The sequence below is a fragment of the Mauremys reevesii genome, linkage group 18 (genome assembly GCF_016161935.1).
Source record: "Mauremys reevesii isolate NIE-2019 linkage group 18, ASM1616193v1, whole genome shotgun sequence".
Taxonomy (NCBI): Eukaryota; Metazoa; Chordata; order Testudines; family Geoemydidae; genus Mauremys; species Mauremys reevesii.
Genome location: NC_052640.1, coordinates 21,267,727 through 21,292,611, shown reverse-complemented (window position 1 = coordinate 21,292,611; position 24,885 = coordinate 21,267,727). Strand labels below are relative to the sequence as shown.

The window sequence follows — 24,885 nt, the reverse complement described above, 5'->3', positions numbered from 1 at the left end:
GCCATTTTAGCCAAGAAGTAGAACTAGTCCAACAGGAGTCACTTCAGGGAATAGTACAGTAGTACTTAGTCGGGGGAAGCTTACAGCTTCACATAGGAGCCACTACAAAGAAGGATGCAGAAGCTGGGGAACTTGCTGCTCTGAGTCCCAGCCTATCTCAGCAGGAGTCTCTGCCGGCACTGGCTGTGAGGGAGTCCACAGCTTTTCGCTATTCCATTTCCTGGAAGGGAATAGCATTGCAGCTTTGGCTGTGTGGAGGAAAACCCCTTCAAGAAATTCAAAGGGGATACGGGCTGAACGGCTGCTCTTAGGAACCCTGCTCGGGGGGCATAGAATTTTCCCCCAGAATTTAATAGAGGGTTTTCCCACACCTGCTTCAGTTCACTTGTGTGATGGGGTGATGGGCGGCACTTGTGGTACTGGTGATGGGAGGCACTTGACTTCAATTCTAACCTCCAAAGAGTCCTGCAGTATTAGTTTGTATCCTGTCCCTCTGCTCTGACTCCCTAGGTGCTACTCCAGTGGAGGGACGCTACCTGTCTGCGGGTGTACTGCCGTCAGCAGGAGGCAGAAGCTCTGAGGCAGGCCAGAAGGTGTTTGGATATGGGTGAGCCTCGGGGACGAGGAATGTAAAGCACTCTCCAAAGGACCTGGTCACTGTGTTAGAGCAGGGTGTGGCTTTGTTGCATGACTTCTGACACTCATTTTTTCGTGTGTGGAACCGAGAAGCACACATCTCTGTAAGGCAACCATGTATTTGCTCTGCATAGATGAGATGAACTGGCTCTGTCATGAAGACTGTGTGGTAGTGACATTGTTCTACAGGGTTTTCTGCAATGTAATGGGTGTTCATGGGTTGACTAGCTGTGTACAAATTAAGAGATTGTTCCTAGGCTAGAAGAGATGGTCTACTGGATAGGAGAGTGGCCCAGGATTCAAGCAATTTGCCACAGGCTTCTTGTGTGACCTTGGACCAGTCACTAAATCTACCCTGAGCCTCAGTTCCTCATCTCTAAAATAGGGATAACACTTCCTCCTCGCAGGGGTGTTGTCAAGATAAAATTAATTAATGGTTGTGAGAAGCTCAAACAGTACAGTGATGAGGGCCAAACAAATACCAAGAGGTTCAGGCAAATCTTGATTAAAAGTAGGGCTGTTGATTAATTGCAATTAACTCCCGCGATTCAAAAACATGAATCACGATTAAAAAAAATTGTGATTAATTGCACTGTTAAACAATAGAATACCAATTGACATTTATTAACTATTTTTGGATGTTTTTCTACATTTTCAAATATATTGATTTATATTACAACACAGAATACAAAGTGTACAGTGTTCACTTTATATTTTATTACGAATATTTTCACTGTAAAAATGATAAAATTAATATTTTTCAATTCACCTCATACAAGTACCATAATGCAATCTCTTTATCGTGAAAGTGCAACTTACAAATGTAGATTTTTTTTACATATCTGCACTCAAAAACAAAACAATGTAGAACTTTAGAGCCTACAAGTCCACTCAGTCCTACTTCTTATTCAGCCAATCACTAAGACAAATAAGTTTGTTTACCTTTTCAGGAGATAGTGCTGCCCACTTCTTATTTACAATGTCACTTGAAAGTGACAACTTTTGTAGCTGGCATTGCAAGGTATTTACGTGCCTGATATGCGAAATATTCATATGCTCCTTCGTGGTTTTGCTACCATTCCAGAGGACATACTTCCATGCTGATGAGGCTCATTAAAAAAAATGTTAATTAAATTTTGACTGAACTCCTTGGGGGAGAATATTATGTCTCCTGGTCTGTTTTACCTACATTCTGCCATGTATTTCATATTATAGCAATCTTAGATGATAACCCAGCACATGTTGTTCGTTTTAAGAACACTTTCACTGCAGATTTGACAAAGCAAAAGAAGGTACCAATGGGAGATTTCTGAAGATAGCTACAGCACTGGACCCAAGGTTTAAGAATCTGAAGTGCTGTCCAAAATCTGAGAGGGGTGAGGTGTGGAGCATGCTTTCAGAAATCTTAAAAGAGCAACACTCCGATGCGGAAACTACAGAACCCGAACCACCAAAAAAGAAAATCAGCCTTCTTCTGGTAGCATCTGACTCATGATGATGAAAGTGAACATGCGTCAGTCTGCACTGGTTTGAATTGTTATCGAGCGGAACCCATCATCAGCATGGACGCATGTCCTCTGGAATGGTGATTGAAGATGAAGGGGCATATGAATCTTTAGCGCATCTGGCACATAAATATTTTGCAATGCCGGCTACAACAGTGCCATGAGAACGCCTGTTCTCACTTTCAGGTGACATTGTAAATAAGAAGCAAGGGCAGCATTATCTCCTGCAAATGTAAACAAACTTGTTTGTCTGAGTGACTGGCTGAACAAAAAGCAGGATTGAGTGGACTTCTCGGCTCTAACCTTTTACATAGTTTTATTTTTGAATGCAGTTTTTCTTTTGTACATAATTCTACATTTGTAAGTTCAACTTCCATGATAAAGAGATTGCATTACAGTACTTGTCTGAGGTGAATTGAAAAACAGTTTCTTTTGTTTTTTATAGCACAAATATTTGTAATAAAAAATAATAATATATAGTGAGCACTGTATACTTTATATTCTGTGCTGTAATTGAAATCAATATATTTGAAAATGAAGAAAACATCCAAAAATATGTAAATAAATGGTATTCTATTATTGTTTAACAGTGTGATTAAGCGCGCGACAGCCCTAATTAAAAGTAACTAGGATTAATAATGCTTTCCGTCCAAGACTCACAAAATACTTTATACATTTTTGACTTAATGTTACAGCCCCGCCACTTACAGGTAGGAGGTGGTATTATCCCCATTTTCCAGATGAGGAAACTGAGGCACAGAAGTCAAGTTACTTGTCTGAGGTCATAACTAAAGTTATTGGCAGAGCTGGAAAGACATTGCAGGTCTCCTGACTCCCTATCCTATGCCTTAACAACAAGACCATTCTTCCTTCTGGGTGAAATACTATCGTAGGCACTGAGAAATATTGTCAAACAAACCTGGAGATTAAAAAGCTGGTTTCTTGGGTGCTCCTGACTGAGATAGAAATGGGCATCCTGCTGGTTCCTTGATTCATGGTTTCTTCTTGTAACAGTGCATTTAAGGGCCACGTTTCTTCACTGGAAGGAATTCACCATGAGGTCCTTGGTGCTGAGAGTCCAGCTAGACACTGCAGCTCAGCACCACCAGAGGCAACTGCTGCGAGAGTGCCTGGCAAAGTGGAAGCAGTATCATCTGCAGTGCATAGGAAAGATGGTGAGAAGGAGCAGGGATAGTGAGAGGTGAAAGCTCTAGTCTGAGGGAGAAAGCCCTCTCCGCAGCAGATGCCCCTTTAGAGGGGCACTTTTACAGACAGATTTCATTTCCACAGTCTAAGCTGGAGAGCAGTGGGAGCCTTGTGCAACATGGAGGAGTTGGCATCTCTGTGCATCACCTGTCACAGCATAAAGCCCTCGGGAGAAGGGAGTGGAGAGCATTCTCATTTGGGAGGGGAGATTGGGAAGGGCTGGGATTGCCCTGTGTGGGCTGTTGGTGAGGGAAATCCATGCTGGGCTCAGGCATATTTGCCAAAGGCTGGACTGTCGAGCGGTGTCATACTGATGTTCTCTGGCTGTCATTAATGCTAATGAAAGGTTACTATGGGTGGGTCCCTGTTCTGCTTTTCTGCCAGCTGGCCCAGATAAGTGGTGTGTGTCTGTCAGTATGACTTATTGTGCTGATTCCATGACAGCTCCTGCAGAGACGGGGAGACCAGCTGATGGCTCAGAGACTCTGCTCTACCTGCTTTTCCTGCTGGAAGAGACAGGTGAGTCACTATCCCACAGAGACAGGCACTGAGCCTCCTGCTGGTCCTGTCCAACTTTCTCCTTCAGACTCCATCTGCGGCACTGAAATACAGCGATATGGGGGGAGTGTAAGGAAGCTTGTGTCCAAATATCCTCTGGGCTGGTGGCTCCGTTAGCATGAGGTACACCCATCCCTGTGGCCTTAGGGTAACCCTCTCAGCCTAAAGACAAGGGATGGAGTTCACTCAAATTCCCATCACCCACTTGCACTGGGTGTCGGTGTCGGCTGCAGTGTGCAAGGGTTGGCAATGTTTAAAGAAAAAGCCACCTCCAATGAATGATATTCAGCAGCTCTTTCTTGTGGCCAGTGGAAATGTCCCATGGGTGATGGGAGGCAGCCCTGCAGGCTAAAGAGTTAATCCTTTTGCTTTCAAAACTGAAAGGTTAATGCCTTTCAGCCGCTCCATAGGTGGGGCCTTTCTCTGAGCTTACATGCAGTGTGTGTGACCCTTACGAAGGAGTTGAAGGCACAGGGAGCTGATGCATTCTCCCACTGCAATCTCCATCGCCTCTGTAAATCACATCACTTCATCTTCTGCTGGGATCTCTGGGGTATAGCACATACATGCCTAACCGCTGAACCAGGTGCTGTGTGATTTGTTTTGTTAACAGCTGGCACAGAAGCAATGGGAACGGCAGGAGACAGTGCGGGCACTGTGGCATTGGTCACTCTCGCTGCAGGGGAAGGTAAGGTGTGCATATGGTGCACTTTGGAGTCTGCACTGTGTATGCATGTATGGTCAGCTCCCCTGGCAGATGGGCCAGGGAGCACCTTCTCCTCTTTGTTTCATCTTCAGAGCTCCCTGTGCTGCTCTGAGGTGCTGGGTATCTTTGGTCCCTGATGCTCCTCTGATAAAAACCATTGGCCTGGGACTCCTCTGTCTAACTCCAGCTGATTTCCTCACCCTGTCCCCCACCCCTTTAGTACAGAAACTAGCCATGATACACCTCTGGATGTTACTGTCCTGTGGAGGGACTTATGGTCTGCAGGGGGAGTTTTTGGTGCCTAGGTCTCTCTCCTCTGAGAGGCAGTAACTCTTGTAGCAATGCTCTTGCAGCTTGCTGCTCCTTCTTCTTTTTTGCTGCAGGTGTTTGATGCCTGGCTGGGGTTTGCCCTGGAGCGGCAGCGGAAGAAAGGCCGCATTGAAAAAGCTGTAGCGGTTTACCGTGCTGCCCTGTTGAAGGAGGGTGTGACCCAGATCCTGACGTATATGGCTGGCATGAAACAGTTACGGGGACAGCTTCAAGCCCAGTACCAGCTGAAGGTAAACAAGACTCACATCATTGCTCTGTCCTGGGCACTACACCTGCCCTGAAGCGAAGTGGGATTTCAGGTTTTATGTTCATTGCTTCTCTGATATAGAGATACCACTCTGTCCTCATCTCCCAGCAGCCTCATTGTCCCTTTGCTCAGCGGGGTCTGTAACACTTCAGACAGGTGCTGCTAGGTAGGAGATTGAAGTCCAGGACCTCCATGGTAGCATTTTCTGAAATGCTTCCAGTTCCACACGCAGGGTCCCTTAGACAGGCAGAACTGCTGGGTCTCAGTGTCTGGATGAGACAATGGTGTAGAGAGGAGGGATTTAGATGTATTAGGAACTGGGGAAATTTTTGGGAAAGGGGGGCATATACAGAAAGGATGGGCTCCACCTACACCAAAATGGAAACAGATTACTGGCCCTTAAAATTAAAAAGGTCGTAGAGCAGTTTTTAAACTAAGGGTTGGGGGAAAGCTGGCAGGTGCGTAGGAGCATGTGGTTTGGGCAGAGACATTTCTTGGGGGAGGATCTATTAATGGAGATTCTCTATGTCCTATAAGGAAGAGAGGATTGAAGATGATAAAATACGGGTAGGATCTGATGAGAAACAGTCAAATGAAAAAGAGTTCCATTCAATTACAGCTAAAAAGTGACTAGTTATTAAAGTGCTTATACACAAATGCTAGAAGTCTAAATAATAAGATGGGTGAACTAGAGTGCCTCATATTGAATGAGGATATTGATATAATAGGCATCACAGAAACTTGGTGGAATGAGGATAATCAATGAGACACAGTAATACCAGGTTACAAAATATATTGGAAGGACAGAACAGGTCGTGTTGGTAGGGGAGTGGCACTATATGTGAAAGAAAGCGTAGAATCAAATGAAGTAAAAATCTTAAATGAACCAAACTGTACCATAGAATCTCTATGGGTAGTAATTCCATGCTCTAATAAGAATATAGCAGTAGGGCTATATTACCGACCACCCGACCAGGATGGTGATAGTGACTGTGAAATGCTCAGGGAGATTAGAGAGGCTATTAAAAAAAAAAATCAGTAATAATGGAGGATTTCAACTATCCCCATATTGATTGGGTAAATGTCACCTCAGGACGGGATGCAGAGATAAAGTTTCTTGACACCTTAAATTACTACTTTGTGGAGCAGCTAGTCTGGGAACCCACAAAGGGAGAGGCAATTCTTAATGTAGTCCTAAGTGGAGCACAGGAACTGGTCCAAGATGTGAATATAGCTGGACCACTTGGTAATAGCAACTATAACATAATTATATTTATCATCCCTGTGTTGGGGAAAACACCACAGCAGCCCAGCACTGTAGCATTTAATTTCAGAAAGGGGGACTATACAAAAATGAGAAATTAGTTAAGCAGAAATTAAAAGATACAACGCCAAAAGTGAAATCCCTGCAAGTTGCATGGAAACTTTTTAAAGATACCATAATAGAGGCTCAACTTAAATGCACACCCCAAATTAAAAAACATAAGAGAACCAAAAAAGTGCCACTTTGGCTAACCAACAAAGTAAAAGAAGCAGTGAGAGACAAAAAGGCATCTTTTAAAAAGTGGAAGTTAAATCCTATTGAGGAAAATAGGAAGGAGCATAAACTCTGGCAAACGAAGTGTAAAAATATAATTAGGAAGGTCAAAAAAGAATTTGAAGACCAGCTAGCCAAAGACTCAAAAAGTAATAGCAATTTTTTTTAAGTACTTCAGAAGCAGGAAGCTGCTAAACAACCGGCGGGGCTACTGAACGATGGAGATGCTAAAGGAGCACTCAAAGATGAAAAGGCCATTGCAGAGAAACTAAATGAATTATTTGCATCCGTCTTCATGGCTGAGGATGTGAGGGAGATTCCCAGACCTGAGCCATTCTTTTTAGGTGACAAATCTGAGGAACTGTCCCAGATTGAGGTATCATTAGAGAAAGTGTTGGAACATATTGATAAACTAAACAGTAATAAGTCACCGGGACCAGATGGTATTCACCCAAGAGTTCTGAAGGAACTCAAATGTGAAATTGCAGAACTACTAACTGTAGCTTGTAACCTATCATTTACATCAGCTTCTGTACCAAATGACTGGAGGATAGCTAATGTGATGCCTATTTTTAAAAAGGGCTCCAGAGGTGATCCCAGCAATTACAGGACGGTAAGCCTGATTTCAATACTGGGCAAATTGGTTGAAACTACAGTAAACAACAAAATTGTCAGACACACAGATGAACATAATTTGTTGGGAAATAGTCAACATGGTTTTTGTAAAGGGAAGTCATGCCTCACCAATCTACTACAATTCTTTGAGGGGCTCAACAAGCATGTGGACAAAGGAGATCCAGTGTACTTAAATTTCCAGAAAGCCTTTGACAAGGTCCCTCAGCAAAGGCTCTTAAGGTAAGCTGTCATGGGATAAGAGGGAAAGGCCTCTCATGGATTGGGAACTAGTTACAAGATAGGAAACAAAGGGTAGGAATAAATGGTCAGTTTTCAGAATGGAGAGGGGTAAATAGTGGTGTCCCCCAGGGGTCTGTACTGGGACCAGTTCTATTCAACATATTCATAAATGATCTGGAAAAAGGGATAAACAATGAGGTGGCAAAATTTGCAGATGATACAAAACTACTCGAGATAGTTAAGTCCCAGGCAGAGTGTGAAGAGCTACAAAAGGATCTCACAAAACTGGGTGACTGGGCAACAAAATGGCAGATGAAAGTCAATGCTGATAAATGCAAAGTAGTACACACTGGATAACGTAATCCCAACTATACATATAAAATGATGGGGTCTAAATTAGCTGTTACCACTCAAGAAAAAGATCTTGGAGTCATTGTGGATAGTTCTCTGAAAACATCCACTCTGTGTGCAGCAGAAGTCAAAAAAGCGAACAGAATGTTGGGCATCATTAAGAAAGGGATAGATAATAAGACAGAAAATATCATATTGCTTCTATATAAATCCATGGTACGCCCACATCTTGAATACTGCGTGCAGAGGTGGTTGCGCCATCTCAAAAAAGAGATATTGGAATTGCAAAAGATTCAGAAAAGGGCAACAAAAATTATTAGGGGTATGGAACGGCTTCCGTATGAGGAGAGATTAATAAGACTGGGACTTTTCAGCTTGGAAAAGAGATGACTAAGGAGGGATATGATAGATAAAATCATAACTGGTGTGGAGAAAGTAAATAAGGAAGTGCTAGCTACATAGGGAACAAATATTTAATAATGAGCTCTTCAGTGTAGCAAAGACAGATATAACATGATCCAAGGCTGGAAGTACGACCTAGACAAATTCAGACTGGAAATAAGGTAAATTTTTGACAGTGAGGATAATCAACCTTTAGAATAATTTACCAAGGGTGATGATGAATTCTCCATCACTGACGATTTTGAAATCAAAATTAGGTGGTGGTGTGGTTTTTTTGTTTTGTTTTTGTTTTTCCTGTGGGGGGGAACCACCACTCTAGGAATTATCTTGAGGAAGTTCTATGGCCTGTGTTATACAGTAGGTCAGACTAGATGATCACAGTGGTCCCTTCTGACCTTGGAATCTATGAATCTATTTACTCCTTCTCATAACACAAGAACTAAGGGTCACCAAATGAAATTAACAGGCAGCAGGTTTAAAACAAACAAAAGGTTGTATTTTTTCACACAATACGCAGTCAACCTGTGGAACTCCTTGCCAGAGGATGTGAAGGCCAGGACTATAACAGGGTTCAAAAAAGAACTAGATAAGTTCATGGAGGATAGGTCCATCAATGGCTATTAGTCAGGATGGGTAGGGATGGTGTCCTTAGCCTCTGTTTGCCAGAAGCTGGGACTGGGCGACGGAATGGATCATTTGATGATTATCTGTTCTGTTCATTCCCTCTGGGACACCTGGCATTAGCCACTGTCAGAAGACAGGATACTAGGCTAGATGAACGTTTGGTCTCACCCAGTATGGCCAGACGGTCTCCTCATGATCATCTAGTCCAGGGGTGGCCAAACCTTGGCTCGCGAGCCGCATGCGGCTCTTTTACAGTTAAAGTGTGGCTCGTGGAGGCCCCCACCATTCTCCACCTATCAGACTTTGGAGGAAGCTCAGGATCTCTGCCTTGCAGCAGGGTGGTGGGGCAGGGGCTTCTGCCCAGTGGGAAGGGGGGTTTAGGGGCTTCAGCCCTGCAGGGCACACCTGCCTGGGCTTGGGGCTTCAGCAGGAGTGGGGCAGAAGCCCCGAACCCTGGCAGGTGCTTCCTGTGGGGCAGAAGCTCTGAGCCCCAGCAGATGCGCGTCAGCTCCCGAACTTCTGAAGATTGTCGTATGTGGCACGGAGGGTCAGTAAGCTTGGCCATCCCTTATCTAGTCTGTCCTCTTGCACATTGCAGGCCACAGACCCTCACCCGCCCACTCTGGTATTAGAGCCATAACTTCTGGCTGTGTTATGCAAGTCCTCAAATCATGATTTAAAGACTTCAAGTTACAGAGAATCCACCATGGGCACTAGTTTAAACCTGCAAGTGACCCGTGTCCCATGCTGCAGAGTCTCTGCCAATCTGACCTGGGGGAAAATTCCTTCCTGACCCTAAATATGGCAGTCAGTTAGACCCAGAGCTTATGGGCAAACCCAGCAGCCAAACACCATCCTGTTATCCATTGCTACTTCCCAAGGACATCCCTTCCTTGGAGAAGCCTCCTTCCTGGGTGGCATGCTGCTGCTTCCCCCCTACTCTAATCCGTCAAATGACCTGATTCTCTTTCTGCTTGGCAGGCAGCCTACAGCCTTCACCAGACAGTGTATCGTTGTGCCATGCTGTGGAAACGAAAGGCTCTCTGCAGGAACCTGGACAAGCCTCACTCCTCTCTGCCTTCTCTGAAGAAGAGGGTGACATTTAAGATGCCCATGCCTGATGCCCACCCTGGGGCAGGAGGAGACGCAGCAAAGGCAGTGACTCTGTGCCCTGTGCCGCAGCCCATGAAGAGCGACGATTTGCCGTTCCTCCTTGCTGCTGGGGATTCAGTTCTTAGTGAGCTGTGAGTGTCAAGTTTCAGCACATCCTGCATTACGCTCGCATTGCATTTCTGAGTTCATTTCTTAAATCCCACAGTGGCTGCTGTGAATTTCCACACAACTTCCCCTTCCCTCCTGATGCTGCACGGTATGTCCGTTAATGCTGAGTTATAATAGAACTGCTGCATAATGTATACAGCTGCCCATGAATAATGGAAGGACTCATGACTCTTCTTTGTCAGCCCATTACTAGCCCAGCTTAATGACTTCCCAATGGAACTTCCTCACTGTATGGCAATGGATTACTGGGGTCCTGGTGATCTCTAAGTGGGAGCTCTCACAGGAATGCCTGCAAAGTGGTGCAGGGATAGAAATATTACCACCATGAAACTCATCTGACCACAGTGAGGTCCCAGAGTTGCCACTAAGCCACACAGTGCTTGGTGTTAGCTGTGCTGAAATCAGTCAGTCCTCTCCCCGGCTTTATGGGAAAGGGGAACTATGTGCTTTTTGAAAGCTGTTCCCTAAAAATCTCTTGCCAAGCTTGCTGGTGATCTCATGCTGAGAGTGCATTTTGTGTGGGCAGGGGAATGACTGGGGAGGGGGGATTTTGTAAAGCTGCCTCAGTCAAGGACAGGAGTCCCTGGGATCTTAGCCATTGCCTAATTTTTTCTTGTTTTCCCAGAAACGCAGTCCGCCAGGCAAGACTACAGCCCCGTAGACCTGACTTCCTGCTGCAGCCTCTGGAGAGAGAGGGCTTGTTGGGGATACCTTTCGATGAGTAAGAACACTCGCCCTTTAAAAGTAGGGGAGGAGAATCTAATTGGAGTGGTGATTGCAATGACCCTCTTTCTGTGCTCCTGCCATGCTAACTGAATTACCACCTTGTGAGCTGTGAAATGTATTAAGTTGTGTTGAGATCTTACTTTACATAGACGTCTCTTCTGTGCAATATGAAGGGCAGCACAGTGACACGAAAAGCTTCAGATTGCTTACACAAGGGAACAGAATAATGGAGCAGTCAGAGGGGTTAACCTACCATGTGCTAAGAGCTTAGTTTCACCAGTACATAAATTTGAGGGAAAGACTGAATTCATCTAAAACACAGTGTGTCCCCCAAAGAGGCGCAAGTTCTACTCTGCAAAGAGTCTGCACAGAAAGGCTTTGGAGCTGTCTGTGTTCGGAGCCTCAATGAGTTCCAGAATTTGTGGGCTCAATTTACAAGCAAAAGGTGTTTTTCCTAACTGCCTGCCCTGCAGCTTAACATGGAATCTGAGTGTCACACTGGCTACTTTCTGGCTAATGGATCCTAAACCCTGCCCTCATTTGCCCCGAGACACCAGACAATCCGAATGGAACTGAATTTTGGCCTTGCCGTTGGAACCTCATCAACAATTTTGTTAATGAGGTGTGAGCTAGAATAGACCCCTGCTCCCCCCTGTCTTGGCTGAATTTGCTCTGCAGGGCTAAGAGGAGTAAGAATTATTTCCTAGTCAATAAACAAACCAGAGCTGACCCTGAGGCCCCGCAGGGTGCAGAGCTGCTGAGCAAGGAGTTACCATTTTTGCAGTCACTCTTCTGCGTGTGATTTACAGTGCTAAGGATGCTCAAGGAGCCACCTGTTATGCTGTCAGTGCTAGCTCTAGCTATGAGATCACTTCTCTCAGAAATGAATGGGTTGAAGCTGCACCTCCTGTAGAAGCAAAAGGTTTTCAACAGGAAAACCTTATTGAAAGTATTTAGTAGGCTCTTTTCCATGCTCTCTTTAGAAACCCCACTTCTATAGCTAGTGGTGCAGCGTCAGAGAGAGGGAAGATACTGCAGTTCAGAGAACTCTCTCTCTCTCCATTCTCTGTGCTGTCTAAACCTGGGGCAGGTCCCCACTGCTGGGACCAAAATGATGTAGAAATATACTCCCTGAACACTACCCTTTTTAAAAAAGATGCTGTCAACAGGTTCAGGTTAAAATGCTCTAGGAGGGGAGATTCCAGGCCGTGCAGCTTCCAGTATTAAGCCCTGCACAGGGGCTCAGGGTGCGGCGGGGAGAGATGCCTCTCCCCCAGCATGGACCTGCCCCGGAGGGGAGAGGAGCCCCTCCCTTGGCCCGGCCCGGCCCGGCCCAGCCCAGCCCCACTGGAGCTGCTGCAGCTGGGGAGAGGCACCTCTCCTCCGGCCCCAAGCTGCTGCGGCGAGAGCAGGCTGTGGGGAGTCCTCTCTCTCTCTCCCCACTACAGCCCTGGGACAGCCTGCACCCAAACCCCCGCCTCCCTGGTCCACCCCAGAGCCCACCCCCGCCCCACATACCCCAGCCCTGAGCCCCCTCCTGCACCCTGAACCCCTCATCCCCAGCCCCACCCCAGAGCCTTCACCCCTAGCTGGAGCTCTCACCCCCTGCACCCAAACATCTGCCCCAGCCCTGAGCCCCCTCCTGCACCCTGAACCCCTCATCCCCAGCCCCACCCCAGAGCCTTCACCCCTAGCTGGAGCTCTCACCCCCTGCACCCAACCGTTTGCCCCAGCCCTGAGCCCCCTCCTGCACCCCGAACTCGGCCCTGCCCCCACATGAATTTTGTTATTTGCACCAATATGAAGGTGACGTGTCACACATCACCTCCATGCTGGTGCACATAACAAAATTCATTCCGCACATGGATGTAAAAAATTAGAGGAAACACTGCCAGGCACCATCTCTATCTGCTGCTTTTTTGATCGTTAATGATTGTGTTGGTTCTTCCAGGCTTGCTGCCTTGTGACAGTGCTGCCCGTGGGAGCCAGCTGAGGTCACTCAATTAGGGTGAACTGCAAACAGGACGGGGGAGACAAACCCCAAAAGCTGGTGGATATTCCAATACTTAGTTTTACCAAGCCAGCACAAAACAGCTTCTACAGTACCTCACTGGTTACTTAGAAGTCCAAACAACGCAGTTCCCTTAAAGTGCCCAGCCTCAGGCCTCCATCCAGACACACCTGTCAAATACGATGATGATTACTGAAAACCGTATCTCATCATATAAAAGAAAAGGTTCTTCCAATCCCAAAGGATCAGCCACATACCCAGGTCCAATTATAACTTAGATTTTACCCAAAATACACACTATTAGCCAATTCGTATTAACTAAGCTCAAATTTATTAAAAAAGAAGTGTGTGTGTGTTGGTTAAAAGATCAATATACATACAGACTTGACTTCAATTCTTGAGGTTTAGATACCTACTAGAGATGAGCTTGTAGTTGCCAAAAGTCCTTTTAGAAATAGTCCATAGGTTATAGTCCAATGTCCATATTCAGGGTGACTCCAGTCAGTGACTGGGGATCTCAGTCCTTATGGCTTAAGGTTTCCCCTTCTTGAAACCCAAAGCAGATCTGAGATGAAGTAGGATCATGTCCCAGGGTTCTTATACATTTTCAGCAGCCTTTTGGCTTGAGAAAACAATAGGCTTAACTCCTTCTCCCAAACATCCTGGCAATTAACACAGGGTAATTTATCCATTGAACAGTTTAGATACAGGTTACCACAACCTTCAAAGAGACACACAGACAATAATACTATTTTACTCAAGTATCTTCCTAAATGTTAATATGTCTTTTTTGATCTTTGAATTAAAGCCATTGCAATAGACAAGACTTGTTTGCTTACATTACAAAACCTGAGCAAACATCTACCCTTCTACCTCTAACAATGCAGACTTGCATTTCAAAGCTCTATTCATTGACATATCTTCCTAACCAGTTTTTAAAGTTTGGCCATGGGTCAGGTTAGTCTGTGAGTTAATTATCTCTTTCTGGCCCTGTCACCTTTCAATGAGATATTATATTACACTCATACCGTTACATGCCAGTTAAAGAACTTAACATGGATCCTAACCAGGTTGCTATTGTCCCTTAGCAACAGTGCTTTTCATAGCAGGAGCAGCACAGTTTCTTATGATCCTGTGCCACAGATTGAAGGCAGTGTTGCTAAGCAACGTATATGGTATTTTTCAGTGGCTTACCAGGCTGTCTGACTCTTTACAGTGGATTAACCTCCACTAGGGTGAATGGTTATAACTATGTGTTCCCCTTCTGGCTATTCTGGATTGAATATAAAGAAGAATATGGGGCTGGCTGGAAAGTAACAAACCCTTCTCCCTTTCCTTCCCCTTCTAGACTGGAGGTACCAGAGGTGCCTTTGCCGCAAATATCCATGAACAAACATCCTGCTCAGGCTGGGGCCTTACTTGCCTCAATTCAAACAGAGCAAAGCAGCTGTAATCAGCTGTTCCAGATGGATAGCACTAGTTACTCCTCATGCCCCCTTTCTGTGCCTACCCCTCTAACCTGTGTACCATCTTGGACACATGGCACATGCCATCCTGCTCAGACTAGTCCAAAGCCAGTGCTGTTGCCTCCCTCGTCCTTCACGTCACGTTTAAGATGTGAATCAGAAAAGGTGAGTTTCATGCAGAAGTAACTAGAATACCGGACAAGTGGAGTTGGCTGATGCAGCTTTACTATCCGACTTTCTTCCAAAGCTCCCACCCCTTCTTGCCTGAGCTGGCCTGTGCCGCCTCTAGCTCCTGGTCCTGCCTTTTTAATAGATCAATAGATAATAATTGATAGGCTGCAAATGCACATCAGTCCTTTCTCCTTCACTTGCCACAGTCACTGCAGTGACAATCTGAAGCAACAATTTGCTTTTTGGCTAATGGATGTGTGGGGTATTGCACTAGAATTCACGTCTTTCCTGGTCCTGTCCCCTTCTCAGCAAGGTGTCATTACTAGCTGCTGACATCTGAGAGTGCTGCTCTATCAAAGGGTTCAGAGTAGCTACAGCCAGATGAAATCTAACTGAGACTGACTAAATTCAGCCGCCGCTTGTATGCCTGCAGGTTTCTTTAGCAAACAAATGGAGGGGAAGGGAGGAATGGGATTCTGCAAACATTTGAACAGCATTTAAATTCCTCTGCTCTATTGCAGAAGGGAGAGGAGTTGTTTACCCTTCCAGAAGGGATGGGAAAGCTCTGACTTCATGAAATATCATGTAAGGAGCAAGGCTGACTACAGCCACCTGTGGAGACCAAGTAAATCCAGGGTCCCCCTCAGTGGAAGGAGGGCTTAGTATGTTAGGCCATGTACAGAGAGTCCTGTTGTGGCCCTGCTCACCCGAATCCTAGCCGAGAGGTGAGATGGCTGTATTTGTGTCACCTTATTGTACGCCTGGCTTTGTAGAATGAAGGTCAGCCCCTGAAGGGTCACCTGGAAACTTTTCTCCAAGACCCTCAACAGGCCACTGTGGGGAAGGAGAGGAAGCAGCCAAACTCACAGGCACATCTGCTGCTGCCTGAAGTTGCCACAGGAAAAGAGAGCAGGCCAAAAACTGCAGGTATGTTCTCAGTTCTAAATTACAGCAGCCATCCCTGACCTGGCAGCACTGAAAGCCTCCCCCAGTATATGCAAGATTGGGTTGGGGAAGAGGCAAAGCTACCTGCTCATTGAGTGGGAGGGAGCTGACTGTGTGTTGGAGGAAGAAGTCAGCCATTTGTTTTTTGAAAGGGAAGATACAAGTGATACAATTTTCTATGCTCCAGGGTGTTCAGAGGATTAATTGAGAGACAGGTTCTCCAGAAGTGAAGGGTGGGAACCTCTAGGGCAGTGGTCCCCAACCTTTTCGTCTGGTAGGTGCTAGACAAAGGACTACCATGGGGGTGGAGCACCCGCCGGCATTTCGGCGGTGATGCCTCTCGATGACACCACTTGCCGTCAACAATTGACGTCATCGAGAGGCGTCCCCGCTGAAATTCGGGGGCAACGCCTCTCGATGACATCACTTGTTGGCGACAAGTGTCGTCATCGAGAGGCGTCCCCGCCAAAATGCCGCTGAAATTGGGCAGCATTTCGGTGGGTGCTCTCCCGGGGGCCAGGACGCGGGCGCATTAAGATGCTCCTGTGGGCTCCATGGCGCCCGCGGGTACCGCATTGGGGACCACTGCTCTAGGGCCTAGCCTGGCCAGAGAGACCAAGAGCAGAGCCTATTTTAATGCCGGGGAGTTCATACAGCATAACCCAAATACATACTCCTCCCTGCCTCATAGAATGGTAGAACTTGCTAGAGAAGATGTCCCATAACGCAAGGAACAATTTCACCGATACAAGTAGTTTCTGGAGTACTGCTTACCATCAAAGGCATCGAAAACACTGTGAGGGCTCCAACAAGGGTAAGGGCTAGGGAAAAGAGGTCAAGTGTGCAGCTAAAACCACAGCTTTGGGTTTTAAGGAGAGAACCCAATGGAGGGAGAGGGATAGTCAAGGAAGCACGTGACACATTATAGCATTCATCACAGCAGTGCTTAGATCGAATGCCAAATTTTACGTGAACCGTAGTGAGCAGTTCAAAGTGGTTGTCTGCACTACGGCCAGGATCTGCCTTTAATTAGAAGCATGAAATACAGGTTCTAAATGTTCCATAGGATTGGGGTGAGGTGCTTCCGCCTAATGTAAATTGTACAGTGCGTATCTGCTGCTTGTTCTTCCTGGCCCAAAGCATGATAACAGGTCCAAAACCACAGATCCTTAGTGCTGCTCAGCCATATGCTGAAGGACCCTACAACTCATGCATACGCAAGTTGAAGTTGGAGTGAGTCAAATGAACAGTAACTAGTACAGGCTCTGTAGGGTACTGTATGTTGGAAATCTTGGCCCATGCTCCTTTAACCTCTTGTGGGTCATGTTCCAGTCACAGGTGAAGAACCACTCTGCTGTTAGCCCGGGAAGAGAGGCTAGAGGTGGGGTGGTGTCTATTTTGATAGAATAAATAGGCTCAGAGAGTTAAAGGCGTTTACTTGACCCTGTCACTGTGCAACACTAAATAGTCAAACTAGGGTCAGCATTTTGAATACAGAAACCTCAGCCTGCCTAGTACCAGGCCAAATACACCATTAAACATCTTTTTAACCTTTTATTAAAGATAGAGGAAAAAGTCAAAACAGTTAAAGCATTTGAAATGTATGTAATATATGAAGCCTTTCATTTTAACAATATCCCTTGTTCTCTTTCGCTTTGGCTGTAGAGTGTTTGTATAAGGACTCTGCCCACCCCCATTTTTGACAGTCTCTTTTAGATGGTAATAACTTGTCCTTTTGGGGGGAAATAGAGAAAATTAGTTGAGAAGGGCTGGAGCTATAGTTAGTTTTAAAGTCTGATCCTGGTTCCTTGCAAACAGGACAGATACACACTAAAAGGGAGAGAAAAGAACAGTACAGAGAGAAAGTGCAGCTTCTGTCGCTAGTGCTGAATTTTACTTACAGCCCTGCTGCTGGAGAAACACAGGCCCAGTATGTGGCACACCACTCCGAGGCCTGGCAAACTTGTACCAGCATCAGGCTTTGCTTTTAGCTGCCTCTCTGGTCACAGGCTCACAGCACTGTTGCAAAAGTGGCAGTCTTGGCAGGCTAAGAAAGACTCTTAGTAGAAAGACGCAAAAGGAAACAGAAGAAATAAGGTGCAGGAGGAAAATGATGCATGAGAGAATAGGTGAAAGCCAGAACCAAAGTTTTACACCTCAGGTGGTATTTGGAATTTAGCCAAAGCTAGTGGACATGGTGATGTCATCTGTGTCCATCTCGAAATCAAGAGAGTGAAGGGCCAATGGTGTCCCAAAGGATCCTGAGGTCTCAGGCGATATGAGTGGAAGCCATGATATGAAGCTTGCTCCCTTTAGTTCACCCATCTCAATCCTCCCCCAAAGTCTTTTTTTTTTTATTTTTTATTTTTTTAAAGGACCTCAAAAGTCAAGTAATGAGCGAACTAGCCCATCTTCTCGTCGTTCTGCTCACCAATTAGGCCTAATTCTGACAAGTTTTTCTGTTTGACTTCCAGTCTCCCATTTTTTTGTTTACCAGACATAACATAGTCGCTGATTTATAGCAGGCGGCCTTTTTGTTTGGACTAATTCAGTCTGTCTTAATTGTTGCTGACTCTTACAAGCAATTTTATGTAACAGGCTGAGTTGGACTTTCATTATCTCTTCCCATCAACACTTACTGTTAGAGGTGATTGGATCATTTTATAAACTTTTATCCACTTTTCCACAGTCAAGCACACAAGTGGGGTAGGTCTTTCAGGCTCCAGTTATTACAACAGAGGCAACGCATCACATGATAGCAATGAGAACCCACAGGCACGGCACAGTGGTAAGTTTTTGCTTACAAGCCTGTCTGTTTCCCAGAGAGGAAGAAGCAGGAAATAGAACCTCAACCACATCATCATGTGTGTGCTTTGTGTTTGGTTTCAGTTGAAAGTCAGAGGAGGCAAGGCTATTCCACAGAGGGAACAGAGCTGCAGAAACAGCTGGAAGCAGAGCTCCAACACATCCGACAGCAAATGCAGCATTACCACGATAGGAAGCAGGAGCTCAAGTATGTAGTGAAGTCCCCTTTAGCCAGCCTCACTGAGTGCTCTTAATCCAGTGTTGTATTTTATATGGAAGTACAGTTCTGCTCTGAAAAGTGACACATTCTTACTCAGCAGATCTGTCTCCTAGGCCTGTTCAGTAACATCTGCTGACCTAAGAGAATAAGAGTTGTGGTTTTTTTGTTTACTCCTATTAGACCTGTACTGCCACTACAGCTTGGAGGGAGTTACCTTTTTGTGCATCCTTGGCAATTGTTTACTGTTACCTGTAGCAACCACTGAAGGAAGTGTAGCTATACCGGTGACACTGAGGGCATAATCTGAAATCAGTGAGTTGAATTGGTATAACTGAGTCAGAATGTCGTCTTCAGACTCTCCTCCTCATAAATTCAGACTCCTAGTAAAAACCCCAGCTTGGCTCTCAGATCCCAGCCTGATTTTGTAGAATAGGCAGTTAGAAAAACGTTGAAGTAAGTAGTTAATTAGACACAAACCTATAACCCTAAGTGGGATTGTAGTCACATTTCAGAGCAGAACAGGACTTTAAGGGGGAACCTACTGCTATGGAAAGCAGCAGCAGTGGACCAAAAGCAGGAGAGGAACACCCAACCTTTCTTGTATTCTCCAAGGACCCTTTCTCACCATTTTCCTTCTAACATCCAGAGCCCAAAGACTGGAAAATGGGTCCCTTATATGGCAGTGGTGAAGCCAGTTTTTCCTACAGTGGGTCTGATGGTGCCTAATGTTTAGAATATTCCTGAAACTTATTTTAAACTGGCTCTTACCACCCAGCTTCCAGCTAATATGCTGTGGCTTGGGTTTCATCCCTAAGTACTTATACCTCCCCACCTGGCAGCCAGGCATTGCATGTTGACTGCTAAAAGGCACTGTAAACGCAATCTTTTATAAATGATCTAGAAAGAGCAGTGACGCTGAATTCCTTCCCATCAATGTTTGCTGGTAGTGAGTGTCCTGGGCCTCTACAACTATTGATGCAAACGAGCCTTCCGTGTCTCACCCTAGCTTGCTGTGATCCTGTTCAGAACAGGCCCCATTTAACCTGTTCCCTCAGGTCATGCCGGCGGCAGGCGCGCATTCTGCACAAGTGGCTGGAAATGAGCACTGTGGGCACTGGGGCAGTGGAGCACGATGTTGCGCAGCAAGTTCAAGAAGAGCTGGATCAGGTATGTGGACAAGTAGTGGTGTGAAGGCCAGTCCCACACAGTTACTGAGTAAAGATTATGACATATGGTACCGCACAGAGAAATGGAACGTGCCCTGAACGGATTTAGTCTAATTTGGATGATTGTGAAACAAAGGCTGAAGGCACGAGGAGGCAGTTGTGGGAGATTAGTAATAGGATGATGGGTAAACTGTTCGAAGCAAAGGGGCTAGTGAGAAACAAGGCACAAAGTCGATTAAACTATTCACATTTTTCTCACCACACTACAGCTGCCCAAGGAGTAAGCCAGTCCTGTCACTTGATACTTTTCTATTCAAGTGGGGTAGTGCGAGAGCTGTTCAACCAAACAGCATCAGAATGCTTCCAGCCTCAACTTGCTGGAATGAATCGTTCCTGACTTCACTAGTCATTGAGCCTGTTCATCTTCCCTTCATTCTCTCTCATAGTTGGAGGTGCAGATCAACGCTCTCACCAAAGTGCTGCTAGAAGGGAGACATTGTCTGCAGAGCTACATCACCCGTGTGGAGGACATTCGCACTGCTTTGGATATGTAACAAGTCTAAAACCTTGGAAGGGTTGTTCATGCTCAGTGGTAGAATGGGCTGACTGACTGTTAGATCTTTGATTATGTGCTTTTGATGTCAGAGATCACGTACAGTAGGTGTATGTCCTCTCTAACTTTTGTGAAGGGAAGTAAACCAAACCACTCTACCAGTTAAATGTCTGTTTCCTTTTGCTGCATGCATATGGGAGACATTACCTCATTTATTTACCATAGTTGTGATAAGAAACAGGACACTCTGCTGTGCAGCTCAAAGCTGCACTCATCACAGTCCTTAGCTGAGTATTCATAGAGCCCATCACTATAGTATCTATTTAAACTCCCCTGCTTATTAAGAAGCTAAACAATGCTGAGAAGACTTATTTTAAAATGTTTGAAATTCAGAGTTAATGTTGATAAATCATACAGTGTGACATAGAGAAATACTGTGCTAGTGTTCCACTTGAAAAATTAAATGGATTCTCTCTGCTGGAGAAACTTACAGCATGGCTGGTATTCTCAAGAAACCCTGCTTTTACTTCCTCTGATCAGTGGGTAAGACACTCCTGCTAGCCAGCCAAGCTTCCACAGTGCTAAGACCATTACAAAGAGAGCTGACCTGGTGCAGACTGATCTGTTTGACACATTCATAGTAAAGAGAACAGTAGCAACTTCTCTCAGCCCGTTAGAACTAGGTGCTCAGATACTGTGATGGCTGAGGAGTGAGGAATTTAAAACTTAGATTTGTTTTGACCACAACTAAGACAAAAGGCCTCAGCGGAGGAAGAGATTCAATCTTTCTTCCTCTACCCCATTGCAACAGGCTTGTGCTGTTCGCAGAGCCTCTAGCACCTGAAGGGTAATTAGTCATAGCTTCAACCCTAAGGGCTGATGATGTCTGCATGCATTTCACATCAAGTTTTTAAGAAATTCGTGCCTAGCTGGAATAAGAACACAAGTTCTGAACTTCCTAGCACTAAGGGGCTGACCGAAGTGGGTGGGTGTGGGGGACTAAGAGCCATTTTAAGCAGCCCCCATTTAATCTGAGGAAATGGTGACTCTTGGAGCCAAAGGATTAGTTCTCTCCTACATTGACCAAGACAGGGCTAAATCATCAAGCTCATCCTAGGAGCCTTTGGCAGGCTATATTACCAGACACTGAGCACGTCTTTCCTTCTCTACTGACAAGTTAAGTGTATAGGGCTTGGCCAGCTGTCCACACTTGATTCTGTTTTCTCCAGCACATCCAGGGGCGACAGACTTTCCTTTACAGGATCAAAGGTAGACAGTGCTCAGTCTCCTTTTTAATTCATTCTAAAAGTTTGTTTCAGAAGATCCCCTTGGAACTGCAGGCAGATCTTTAAAGAAACCACCAGCTCCCCCTCAAGCTGGGAAAGAGTAGATGACCTCACAGGAAGCTGGGAGGGCCAGGTTTGATGATAAGCTAGTCCATTCCTTCAAGCTCAGGGTGTCCCATTCACTTACAGGCAGACGACTTCCTTGGCTCAAAATAGAATTTATTCAGTAAGAACAAGCAATACATTGCAGGAGAAGTGAGTTACTCCCAACCCTTTTGGCACCAGTTGCAGTTAATCCCATTACTGGTAACGTGAAGCTTAAAACTCCTATTCTTAGTGTCATGTTCCCTACATTAGTGAAGGAGGTTGTTACTATTTCCATCTAACCCTTCTTGGCATGAATTAACAGAGACTAAAGTTGCTGCAGGATGAAGCTGCAGAGCACTCAGCCCCAGCTTCTCTCTACCAGCTATGAGTGCAAAAGAAAAATGGAGGCTTGGCTTTTTTTGGTAAGTTAAACAAATATTTGCAAGTCCACTGAAGGCTAGAAAAACAAGTTAGTGCACATGGGGAGCAAGCTTGGATTGCCCCAAAGGTCCATAATGGTTTTTAATACACAGTCAATGCCCATGGCATTTCACTCCGTGCACTAAACTATAAGCCCTGATGTATTTCAAATTGTTTTGTACAGGGAGAAATTCCCACATCAAGACCTCAATGTCAGACCCTGAAGGTTATGACAACACAATAAGCAGCAGCATCTGTACAGCAGAAGGGGAAACATACTTTGGCTGCATCCCCACTGCAACGGAGAAGGAGTTCTGTATTGATGGAAACTCCCCCATGCAATGAGAAGGGAGCAGACCCCAAACCACTTGTTACTGTTTTATGTCACAAGATTAATCTCTCAGTAGTTTTTGGGTGACTGAGGAGAGTAATTACCACTCATATAAACAAAAAATCCTTAAGGCCTGGAATGGCAAAAAATAAAACTATGGATTGGGAGAAGAATGTGCACCAGTCTGACTGCTGCAAGCTAAAAAAATACACTTTTTTCAAAAAGATGACAAGTTCAACCACATGGAATGTAGACACAGTGTTTTCAGGTTTAAAATACAGTGCAAAGTCCAGTTTTAAAGGGACAATAACAGGTTAAAAGGCATTTAAAAATTAGTTTCCACACCTGTTACCAGTATATTATTAAACAGAATTTGAATCTAATTTACTGGTTTCAGCACTGATGCCATTAATTTACATTGTGCATTTCACCTAGGTTGGACAATGAAAGTAAGACTAGGCAATTTGACTTCTTGGCTTCCATACTTCGATGTCATGTTTGCATTAGACACTTCTGGGGACTGCAAGTTTGAAAACCACATTTTACAGCACTGGAACCTTGGGTCTAGGTCAACCTATCAGTGTCCCTTTAAAGGTAGCTAATCTCTCTGCCTTCCCCCATCCCCGATAAGGACCTACAGGCTCTGTATGAATGTAACTCGTTTGCAACACATTGAAGAGGAGAGTGTGAAAGACTATAGGCACAGGATGGGATAGAAACCACCCTGGTCAACATTCTTAAAGGCATCTGTACCTGATATGTATATGGATCATCTGATTATTTTACTGCTCTCAGCATGGGTATGTGATATAGGGCAAATACTCCTACCCCAGTTTTACACAGCAGTGTTGTTGGATATTTTCCTCACCCAGGTCCTGCTGAGTGATAGTTTCCATTAGTGAAACATTTTTCTTGGAAGTTTGAGTTCCTTTGTATACAAAATCCTCTTGTAGTTTCTAAAGGGACCCCAGAGCCTCTCCAAAGCGGATTTTCTGTCCAGGTTTGAGATGGAAGTTGAAGTCCTTGGGTGCCTCGAAGATCAGAACAATGGTCGAGCCCAGGTTAAACTCCCCTAAATGTTCTCCTTTCCTCATGGGGATGCCTTCCTTGTTATTGTTGGTTATGAAGCTGAAGTCATTGTAAGAGCCTTTGGAGTAACAGGGGCTGTTAGTACGCAAATCCTGCAGCGAGACGAGAGAAAGGAATATGATTTGCGAATTTTAGTATGCTCTGTCCATTTACTAGGATTGACAACTCCCTATGCCTGGATTACAGTTTCAAATAGTAACATGCAACAGTGCTAAATACAAAGTGGAAGAAAAGATCTGTACAACAGACACCTCCTTCATATCCTGGTCCTAGACTACATTAGTCTAATGAACAGTAGTGCCAATTGAGTAATACTTGGTAGAAATCTTCTGACTTTTAACTTTAGCTTGCTATTAGTTATGAGGAAATCAAATAATTAATTAGCTATGCCTTGTTTCCTCACATGAGTTATATAGTACCACTGACTCATTAGCAAAGTGAGACTTCAAAGGCAGGATTCCCACTCACCCGGTCGAAGTAGATGCGGATGGAGCCAACATTTGTGGCTCCTACCGCTGTTAGGGAGAAAAAGCCATGTTTCCAATCACCAGTAAGTACAACCCGCTCATTGTGGCAGAAGAGTTCCTTGATCCAGCGGGCAACACCAGGATTCACAGACATCAGGGAGCCTGTAGTAAACAGGAAGAACAAGATGAAGTATTCTTTGTTCTTGCAGCAGTATTTTGATAGATTTAAGGCACAATAGTTTAGAGACCAACAAGAAAGGCCAGATTAAAGCTCATTTCTAAGAAGTGAGACAAATGCTAAGTATTACCAAGAATATGAAGGATCAGAAGATGCACAGAGGTTCTATTGCACTGTGCACAGCAAGTAAAGCCTCCAGCTGGGCAGTAGCAAAACCAGAACTGTTACTAAGGGTATGTCTACACTGCAGCTGGGAGTGTGCCCAGGCTTCCAGCTCCACTGTAGATATACTAGGTGGGGAGCAGATAACACACGAGTGTTCTTTAGCTCATAGAGCTGCTCTATCATCCAGCATGTCTGAGGTCCTGCTACATCCCCTAGAAACAACAGGAGCTGAATGAAGGGAAAATATTTATGCCAGAAACTAAGGCATATTAACATCCCTCCACAAAAGATGTATCAACCTAATTAGTTTTTGCCCTGGGCTCAGACCACACTATTTCACCCTAATGCCATCTCAGAGTTCACAGCATCACCATTACATGCCCTGAAAACATTGCTATCACCAAACAGGCAAGGAGGAGGAACCCAGCTCCCTAATGAACTCAAAACATAATACGCCTCCTTCTGAGCCTGGATTACTGAGTGCTCCACAGGAGCTGACTAAGATCTGACTACACCTCTACCTCTAAAGTCTAAGGACGCAGACAAAAGTCTTTATATCTA

At 45.1% G+C, this 24,885-nt stretch overlaps 2 protein-coding genes across 11 annotated transcripts in view; one reads left to right on the top strand and one right to left on the bottom strand.

Annotated features, from left to right (window-relative positions):
• The window catches only part of SFI1 (SFI1 centrin binding protein), a 53,998-nt gene extending 32,303 nt beyond the window's left edge, over positions 1-21,695 (top strand). For 4 of the 5 annotated variants that reach the window (XM_039505661.1, XM_039505662.1, XM_039505660.1 and 1 more), the window contains 13 exons: positions 511-607; positions 3,156-3,316; positions 3,792-3,866; positions 4,519-4,593; positions 4,995-5,171; positions 9,939-10,201; positions 10,864-10,959; positions 14,324-14,606; positions 15,386-15,539; positions 18,247-18,345; positions 18,447-18,570; positions 19,638-19,749; positions 20,195-21,695. In XM_039505661.1, the coding sequence (XP_039361595.1) occupies positions 511-607; positions 3,156-3,316; positions 3,792-3,866; positions 4,519-4,593; positions 4,995-5,171; positions 9,939-10,201; positions 10,864-10,959; positions 14,324-14,606; positions 15,386-15,539; positions 18,247-18,345; positions 18,447-18,570; positions 19,638-19,749; positions 20,195-20,302 (1,824 nt within the window). In that variant the 3' untranslated portion in view covers positions 20,303-21,695. The remainder of the gene's footprint in view (positions 1-510; positions 608-3,155; positions 3,317-3,791; positions 3,867-4,518; positions 4,594-4,994; positions 5,172-9,938; positions 10,202-10,863; positions 10,960-14,323; positions 14,607-15,385; positions 15,540-18,246; positions 18,346-18,446; positions 18,571-19,637; positions 19,750-20,194) is intronic. The other variant, XM_039505664.1, reaches the window with a different exon arrangement.
• A 94-nt stretch (positions 21,696-21,789) lies between these two features.
• Positions 21,790-24,885, bottom strand: part of PISD (phosphatidylserine decarboxylase) — a 40,183-nt gene continuing 37,087 nt past the window's right edge. For all 6 annotated transcript variants that reach the window (XM_039505681.1, XM_039505683.1, XM_039505682.1 and 3 more), the window contains 2 exons: positions 23,983-24,143; positions 21,790-23,606 (listed from right to left, as the gene is read on the bottom strand). In XM_039505681.1, coding sequence (XP_039361615.1) covers positions 23,382-23,606; positions 23,983-24,143 — 386 coding nt within the window. In that variant the 3' untranslated portion in view covers positions 21,790-23,381. The remainder of the gene's footprint in view (positions 23,607-23,982; positions 24,144-24,885) is intronic.